Below are 10,000 nucleotides of genomic sequence, written 5' to 3' on the forward strand. Positions count from 1 at the left end.
TATGTATATATATTTAGATATATATGTATGCATATATGTAAATATATATGTATGTGTATGTGTGCATATATATACACTTATGCATATATAACATATACGCTATATAATGAAAAATACAGCTTGTGTTTCTCATAGCCAGCCCTTTAGTAGAAGAGCCCTTCCCTCTCCTCTCCTCTTCACTCTCTCTCTCTCTCTCTCTCTCTCACTCTCACTCTCTCTCTCTCTCTCTCTTTTTCTTCTCACTCACTCACTTACTCGCTCTCTCTCCACCGTCTCCTCTCCTTACTATTTCTTACAGGCTTTCGCGATGCTCCCCCCCCCCCCGCTTCATTCATGAGTCAGCATCCTCGTGTAGCGTCGCATCTACTTTTAAGCGTTATATTTACGCTTGCGAGGCAGTGATTTACGAGAGGGCGCGGGGAGGGACCGCGGAGGGAGGGGGGGGGGCGCTGTTTACCTCTGTCCGATTCGCTGTTTTTGTTCGTGTTTTCTGTATTTTTTCCCCTGCTTTTCTTTCCCTTTTTCTCGGTTTCTCTGTTTTTTTTTCTTCTTCATAGATAAATTTTCGTGTTTTTCGGATTTTCTCTTTTTGTTTTTTTATGCCATTTTTTTCTCATACCGTCTGTCGGATTAGTATTTTTTGTCATTTTTTCCTACTTTCCTTTTCGTTTTCCCTCCGGTTTTTCATTCTGTTTACTCTTTATTTTCTGTCTTCGCTTCTCTCATCTTCGTTTTCCTATTTGCCTATTTTTTTTTCTTTTCCTCCCCTCCTCCTATGTTTTTCTTTTCTTATCTCCTTCCTTCTCTCTCCATCTCTTTTTCTCCCATCTTATTATATACATATTCATTACCGAGCGTCAGAGCCAGCTTTGCTCAGATGACAAGCAACTTGCGTCTGTGCGTTGAGTGAAAGGGAGCTTCTGAAAACGTGACTGTAGACGCTCATAATCCCCCGTGCCGTATGCATGTCATTCGAGAAGCCGGTCGTCTCAGATAGTGCAATATCGGACAGTACCATGATCGCTGTAACGGTAATAATGATGCAATAATAATATTCACACTTGAAGAATATCATACTACTACTACTACTACTACTACTACTACTACTACTACTACTACTACTACTACTACTACTACTACTACTACTACTACTACTACTAACAATGGTAATAATGATAACGATAATAATAGTAATGATAATATTGATAATGATAATCTAAATGGCAAAAAGTTTTTGTTCCTATCTCGCAATGCTAATGAAATCACAAAATTTAATAGCATCTAAGTTGGGCTATGAAGTGCATTTCATAAAAAAATGTTCATAACTTTTTGAGTTATCCTGCTAACCAACGAACAAACTAACTAACCAATGCTAACAAAAGCATAACCTTGGTAATGATGATGCAGACGATGAATATGATAAGGATGATAATTATTATTATTACTCTTCACATTGGTCATTATCAATACTTTCTTATTCCTCTCTCTCTCTCTCTCTGTCTCACTCACTCACTCACTCACTCTCTCTCTCTCTCTCTCTCTCTCTCTCTCTCTCTCTCTCTCTCTCTCTCTCTCTCTCTCTCTCTCTCTCTCTCTCTCTCTCTCTCACTCTCTCTCCAGTCTAACCAATGCTGAGCAAGAACCACGCACATGTGATTATGCATGTATATATATATACACATACACACACATATCCATCCATACATACACAGTATACATACAAACTAATATGGAACAAACACTTTCATCTAAATTTTCATACCATAAGCCCTCTCCCCCCAAAGAATAATAAGAAAATAAAATAAGATAAACCACGAGAGATGGAAGATAAAGTCTGGCCGTAAAAAGAATGATGATACGCTTCCATGACGTGACGTGAAGGATGATCGAGAAGACAATTCGCGAGACAAAACATCCGCGAAATGACAACTATTTTGGCGACGAGATGAGAGATAGAGAAAACAAAATAGTTAAGATAATAGAAAGAATGAAAGAGTAAAGGAAAGTAGAAGAAGAACTAGAATAAGATGAAAAGACAATTATTGTTTTGCGTTATGATATGAGGAAGATGGAATGAAATGAGTAATTTCATGTGTAAATGAACAGACAAATAAAGTTTGATTATCATGATAATGACGATGATGTAGACGATATTTTTATTATTTCTGTGATAATTTTTATGATCATTCTTTTTGTTGTTGTTATTTCTATTGTTATTATTGTTATTATTATTACTATTATCATCATTATCATTATCAATATTATTGTTATTGTTGTTGTTATTATTATTTTTATTATTACTATGATTATTATTATTATTATTATTATTATTATTATTATTATTATTATTATTATTGTTGTTGTTGTTGTTGTTGTTGTTGTTGTTAATATTATCATTATTATTATTATTATTATTATTATTATTATTATTATTATTATTATTATTATTAATCTTATTACCATTATCATTATCATCATTATCATAATGATAATAATGATAATGATAATAATAATAATGAAAATAATGATAATAATATGATAATATTATTATCAATATCATCATCATCATCATCATCATCATCATTATTATTATTATTATTATTATTATTATTATTATTGTTATTATTATTATTATTATTAATCTTATTACCATTATCATTATCATCATTATCATAATGATAATAATGATAATCATAATAATAATAATGAAAATAATGATAATATTATGATAATATTATTATCAATATCATCATTATTATTGTTACCATTATCATCATCATTATTACTATTATCATTATTATTATTATTATCATTGTTATCATAATTGCTATCATCATCATCATTATCATCATAATTGTTATTTTTTTTATCTTAATCATTATTATTGTTATTGTTTTTGTTCTTGTTCTACTTATTATTATTATTATTATCCTTATTATTATTATTACTATTATTAATATCATTATTATCATTATTGTCCTTTTCATTGTTATTATTATTATTATTATTATTATTATTATAATTATTATTATTGGTATAATTACTATTATTATGGTTATTTTTATTATCATTATTATCATTATCACTATTGTTATTATTGTAATTATTATAGTTATTATTATTATTATTATCATTATCATCATTATCACTATTATTATTATTGTAATTATTATAGTTATTATTATTATTATTATTATTATTATTATTATTATCATTGTTTTTATTATTCTTATTATTACTAGTAGCAATGATACTATTAGTAGTCGTCTTGTTATTATTAGTGTTGTCTTTGTTATCATTATTATTATGATCATTATCATCATTGTCAGTACTATTATTAATATGATTATGATTATTTTTGTTCTTATTATCGTGATTTCTAATATTGTTATCTTTATTGTTGTTGGTATAGTTGTTATTGTTGTTAACATCATTACCATAACTATTATTACTGCTGTTACAATTATTATTATTGTTATCATTATCATCATCATTTTTATGATTATTACCATCCTCTTCACCAGCAGCACCCTCTTCATCATTATCCTTATCATCAGCAGCAACAGTAGCAGCATTACCATCATCCTTTTCATAATTACCCACATTGCTGCTTAAGAAGACAAAATATGCTTAATATATGAAAAATTGTACCTTTTTAACTGAAAACACTTACAATATCTTATCGAATTTAACAAGGAAACTTTTTGTTGTCAACTTTTTCTTCTTGATAAGAAAATGAATAATTATCCAAGGAATATTAAGAAGAATAGAACAGATACGTAGATAAATATATGAAAGTATAAGTATGTGAAAAAAAATTTACCTTTATAATTGAAAACATTAACAATATCTTATCAAATTAAACTGTGAAACTTTTTGTTATCAACTTTTTCTTGATAAGAAAATTAATAATTATCCAAAGACTATATTAAAAGTAATAAAACAGATACGTAGATAAATGAAAACAGAATCATACTGACAGACGACTTGAATTGATAATCCAATAGACAAATAGATAGGAAGAGACCCCCCTCCCTAAAAAAAAGAAAGAAAAAGAAAAATGGATAACCGAACGATCCTACAAACACATAAATAAATAAGATCAGATCCTCTCCTTCCCGGAGTTCCCCCCCCCTTCCCCCCCTCTCCCCTTACACCCGTATCCCCCAAGCTCGTCAGACGGCGCCAGGAACCTCCTCAGTAATGAAGGCTGACACGACGGCCAGGGTGGGTATCGCCAGTCGACGCCCGGCTCTCTGGGACTATCTCTCGTGCTCGCCCCCCCCCCCCCCCTCACTGCGTCGACGAGGGCCTGAGCCTAGCCAGATCCCCTCTTCTCTCTCTCTCTCTCTTTCTCTTTCCATCTATCAATTTTTCTCACTCTCTTTCTCCTTCTCTCTGTTTATCTATCATTTTTCTCACTCTCTCTCTCTATCTATCTATCAAGATCTCTCTCTCTCTCTCTCTCTCTCACTCACTGTCTCTTTTCTGTCGATCTATCTATCTATTTATTTATTTATTTCTCTCTCTACTATCTATCTATTTATCAGTTTTTTTTTCTCTCTCTACTATCTATTTTTTTCTCTCTCTTTCTCTCGCGGTCTCTCTCTCTCTCGTTCTTTCTTTAATTATTTTTCATTCACGCGCTCCTTCTTTAGTCTCTCTCTCTCTCTCTCCTATCTATCTATCGTTTTTTTTTTATCTTTCTCCCTCGCTGTTTCTCTCTCAATCTCTCTATTTCTATTTCACTCACATTCTCTCTTTTTACTTTCTGTCTGTTCGTCTGTTTGTCTCTCTACCTCCCTCTGTATGTGGGTGTGTCTACCCCCTCCCTCCTCCCTCCTCCCCCACCCCTCTCTCTCTCTCTCTCTCTCTCTCTCCTCTCTCTCTCTCCTCTCTCTCTCTCTCTCTCTCTCTCTCTCTCTCTCCTCTCTCTCTCTCTCTCTCTCTCTCTCTCTCTCTCTCTCTCTCTCTCTCCTCTCTCTCTCTCTCTCCTCTCTCTCTCTCTCCTCTCTCTCTCTGGTCCTCGTTTTCGATGAGGCAGCTTTTCGAATGCCACGAAGCATGGTCAGGGGGATGTAGCATAATTGCCGGTATGCATCTTTGTGTGGGAAGTGGAGGGAAAGAATTCCTATGCTTGCAGGAAATACTCACTTTCACACGTGTATATAACTGAAGATGCTTATAAAGGCACCTAAAAAGTGTAAGTGTAGTGGTTTTCCTCTTTTTCGACACCCCGAGTTCACACATACCTAATATAGCTGGCATCCTCATTCTGTCTGCTTGGAACAATATTTTCTTTTCTTGGTCATTCGTACTCAGATGGGTAATTGGATATTGTCATTTTTATTGAATTATGGATGTCGAATCGAGAGTCTAAGCAAGAGATATGAGACGCTCACTGGAGTTCTCTTTTCTTAGCGTTATCGTGTTATCAATTCAAGAGAGGGGCTCTATGGTTTAATGGTATAAATAACTTTCAGTGCTCTTTTGTTATGCAGTGATTTACTGAGAGTTATTTGTGGGATGACTTTCATTAAGAATACAAATCCTCAGGCTTTCACAGTTACTATTGCACTGCCTGTGTTATGTTATGAGGATACCCTTTATCAGACAAATTATATGATTATCATCAATATACATACTATGTATGCTTTTCTCCTTCCTTGGCTATCCCTGGAGACAGGCATTATTCCCATTTATTCATATATTCATAGTGTTCACTTGGCTATTTTTGTGATAGTGAATATCATTACTGTAATAGTAATAATAATCACATTTACAATATATTTTTTAAAGTGTATGTACCAGTCATTCTGACAAAAATGCTACTGATAACGGAAGTAGCAATGGTGCATATGCTAATAGGGCAATGATAATGCTGATTACCATTACCATTAGAGGCAATATGATTACTAATGACATTCCTTTTCCTCCTTCCCAGGCGGCCCTCGCGCAGTGACCGAGCAGCGGCACCAACAAACGGCCCTCACAGACTGACCCTCCAGGGGGCGACCCCGGCTCCTGTGCCTTCCTGAACGTGTCTTCACTGCCTGCCACTCCCCAGTGCCTTACAGTGCCTCTCAAATAGTATTCCGTAGCGTGATAGTGTTAGTGAATATCCACACGTACATCGCATCACCGCCGAGAGAGCGAGAGAGCGAGAATGGCTTGGCTCAGCACCGAGTTTTACTACTACAAGGGCAGCGCCCCCTGCCGCGCCGTCTGGATGACCCTGAAGATGCTGAAGGTCGAGTATGAGGACAAGCAAGTGGACCTCATGAAGGCGGAGAACAAGCGACCGTGGTTCGTGCGGGTGAGTCCTAGAGCCAAGGGGAAGGGAGGGGGGGAGAGGGGGGCAAGGGGGGAGGGAGTAAAGGGAAAAGGGAAGGGTTAGGAGAGGGAAAGAGGTGAAGGAGGGGAAAAAGAAAGAATAGAAGGAGAGGAAGGGGAGAGAAGGGAGGAGGAGGAAAGGGAAAAGGGGAGAAGGAGGGGAAAAGAGGAGAGATAAAAGGAAAAGAGGGCAAGGGAAAGGAGAGAAAAAAATAAAGGAAGGGGAGGAAGAGATAAAGGGTAAGAGGAGAGAGGAGAAAGGACCAATATCTCAATCCATGAAGCTAAATCGACGGGTATTTACTGCGCCATACATGACGTGGCACAGTCCTGATCCTCTAATATGGTAATGTCACCCCGCCTTAACGGCTGTCATGCGCGGGACAAACCATGCATATGTATGGCTGTCGCAATCTCTGTGATGCCGTCTTCCTCGCGTTATATCGTTGCACACTGATATCACGGTAAGTGTGATGATGTCTTGATCTTAGGATAGTGTCACTCATCTCAGAACACCACAAGTGGACCGGACTGCAGTGTTGTCAGAGGTACACTCATCACTCCGATTGAGATAACCATAAAGCGAGCGTGAGTCAGGGAGGGGGAGGGGAGGTGCACTTAGATAGAGGGGGGAGGAGGGGGAAAATGGGTGGGGGGTTGGGTATGAAAATAAATCAGCTCGTAGAATGTGTTGGTGACATAGAGCTTTCTGTATGAATTTTAACTAGTTATTTGGCCTAGGTAGTGTTTTCTGTAGATGTATATAACACATAAGTACTTATTTTTTAATGTGTATGCATATATATATATATATATACATATATATATATATATATATATATATATATATATATATATATATATATATATATATATATATATATATATATCAGAAACGGTATAGAATTCGAATTGCTAATCTAAGGTGATCTGTTTTTAAGATGCAATGTTTATGAGAAATCATTCTTTCCTACTAATGAAACTTTCCTCCCCATGCGAAGCTCAATCGCAGGCAAGTGACCAGCAGCTTCGCCTCATAACTCCGCTGATGTGGGTCATGTTGTAGTAAAAAGCGGCACCGCATGTCACGCATGATATGTTACAGTGACGTACGCTTCAGTCGCCCTTACTTAGCTGCAGGTTTTATACCCGAGCATGTTCTGACTAACGCACAGTAATGAGCAGAAGTTGTGGCTTGCTGGTATATATATATAAAATGGTTGCTTGGTGTGTATGCTTATCAGGTTGGAACTCTCTCTTTTTTATTTCCTATTTCACAGAAAACATAAACAGATGGATCGCAGATAGGCATAAATGATATACGAAAATAGATAGTCCCATTAGTGGGATTGTGGCGAGGTGAGAAATATCCTGCGATTAATTTTAAAGCGCATATGTGCTTATACGGAATCTTAGTAAATATAAATGCATCCATTTTATTTTTAAAAATGCCTTGCGCTCTGGCTGGAAAGACTTGGGAGATGCGGTTCTTTTAATTTTTTCTTGGCTTTATAAGTACTGTTTGCCCAGCGTCTTGCCATCGCCGTTAGCATTAGTTCAGATCGCTTAAAAGACGGCACCAACGAACGGTATAAAGCGAGTCTATAGTTGCATGATTCGTTTATTTCTTTATTATCGCGTATTTCCCCGGAGTTCGCCGAGCGGAAAAAATAGCGACAGCGGCAATTCGTTTACAGATATCGCCAGATGGTCATGTTTGGTCAGACAAGTAGGCGGGCATGAACAATACGGTGACGTCACCGCCGGATCTGAACGGTTGCATCTCCACCCTGACGAACCCTTTGAAATGCAGGCTGTGGATTCGTCTTTTGCAAGTAGGCGGTTCTGGGTTATTAAGAGGGCTTGTGAATAGGTTGCGAAGGTTCGTTTCATATTAAGACGTAGGGGGAGGCGTCCTCGCACGTCTTATGGAAGTCAAGGGTTGGGTAAGTTCTTTCTTAAGACGCAGAGGGGCGGCCTCTCGCGGCAGATGGACGGATTGGGTAACTTTTTTACCTCTGTCGCTTTCCTTGAAATTTAGCCTTAGTTATTTCATGTATCAATGAAAAGAAAAATAGTTTTTATTTTATATTTTTACGTTTCCACTAGTACTGTCCCATCATACATTGAGACGTACAAGGTTCTGAAAATGACCTGCGTTATTTACCTTGGCTCATAGATATGATTTTCGGCATTTGATCATTGAGAATTATATAACAAAGCCTTTATTGGAATAAAAATCATTCATTCAGCCGACCATCGATAACCCAAGGGGGAGGGGGGAGGGGGGGACATAAAAGCCCTCTCGGAGCAATGACCGAAACATCAACAGTCTCATTGTATTCGACTTGTATAATGTTTTCGACGAAGACAAACACGCCCCTTCTTCATTTCTATTTGAACATTATATTTGAACGTCTTGAGAGGTGCTCGAGTCTCGTTTGCTTTTCTGAGCTTCCTCTGTACATTTCTTTCCTCTTTCCCCCTTGAAGTACTTCCTAAGTACTTCGGCTATTTATGTCCTGCGAAAATTATTATTCTCTCTCCCTCTCTCTCTCCTGGCTCCGTCCGTCTCTCTCTCTCTTTCTTTTCTCTCTCTCTCCTGGCTCCGTCCGTCTCTCTCTCTCTTTCTTTTCTCTCTCTCTCCTGGCTCCGTCCGTCTGTCTCTCTCTCTCTTTTTTCTTTCGTCCTCTCTGTCTCTGTTTTCCCTCTCTCTCTTTCGTTCTCTCGCCCTCTCGCGCACTACTGTAGCGTGACTGCCCTCTACATAATGACAGAATTGTCCAGCGTTACAGCACAGTGAAACAGGATCTTGAACACCCGAACGAAATTGTTTATAAGTGATAATCCCCGGTGTTTATGTTGTGCCAACAAGTGCGCTCGTAAATCCGGGTTGCATTACAGCTCCCTCCCCACTGCAGCTGTTGACTCGATGTTGCTCACTCTCGGCGCACGCGGTTTACAGGTTGAGTGCCTCGTAACTCACTTTAGTCCTCGTCGTGGCAGAGTGGGGTCCTTCGGCGTCTGGTCGGCCGCGCGCACCTGTCTCCTTCGTTAGCGCCCTCCCGTCGCCCCCGCTGCGCCCTCGGCCCCGCCCGCGTCCGCCGGGGAGGGGCTCGACGCCACTAAAGCACGGGCTTGTTCACGGAGCCTCAGAGGGATTGTACAGCTGGGGTTTCGTTTGTTTTTCTTTTAATGATGGTGATGTTATTATTATTGTTATTAATATTGATATTTTCATTATTTATATTATCAATATTTTCATTATTTATATTATCAATATTTTCCTCATTATAGTTATTGTAATTATTATTACTATTATTGCCGTTATTATTAATATTATCATTATTACTATTATTATTATTATTATTATTATCATCATTATCATCATTATCATCATCATCTTTATCATGGTGACAATTATCATCATCCTCAACAATATTAGGTATCATCATATGGGATTAAGCTTCATCGTAATTCACAATATGCATGATTATCCCCATCCATAGAATTGCCCCCCCCCCCCTCGCCGCACCGCACGCGAGGGCCCGTCCCCGAGGCGCCCGGAACCGCCACAGCCGCCACTTCGGGAATTAAACGATCACTCTCACTCGGGCCGCGCCTTTTAGGTCCGCTAAGCCTAATTCGGTGAGAAATGGATCTTCAT

General features: G+C 37.9%; 1 protein-coding gene across 2 annotated transcripts in view; it reads left to right on the forward strand.

Annotated features, from left to right (window-relative positions):
* The window catches only part of LOC113828161 (glutathione S-transferase 1), a gene marked incomplete in the record, with an annotated part of 200,075 nt that overhangs the window by 142,601 nt on the left and 47,474 nt on the right, over positions 1-10,000 (forward strand). For both annotated transcript variants that reach the window (XM_070130958.1, XM_070130957.1), the window contains 1 exon segment: positions 5,945-6,316. In XM_070130958.1, the coding sequence (XP_069987059.1) occupies positions 6,167-6,316 (150 nt within the window).

Source organism: Penaeus vannamei, chromosome 2 (genome assembly GCF_042767895.1).
Source record: "Penaeus vannamei isolate JL-2024 chromosome 2, ASM4276789v1, whole genome shotgun sequence".
Lineage (NCBI taxonomy): Eukaryota > Metazoa > Arthropoda > Malacostraca > Decapoda > Penaeidae > Penaeus > Penaeus vannamei.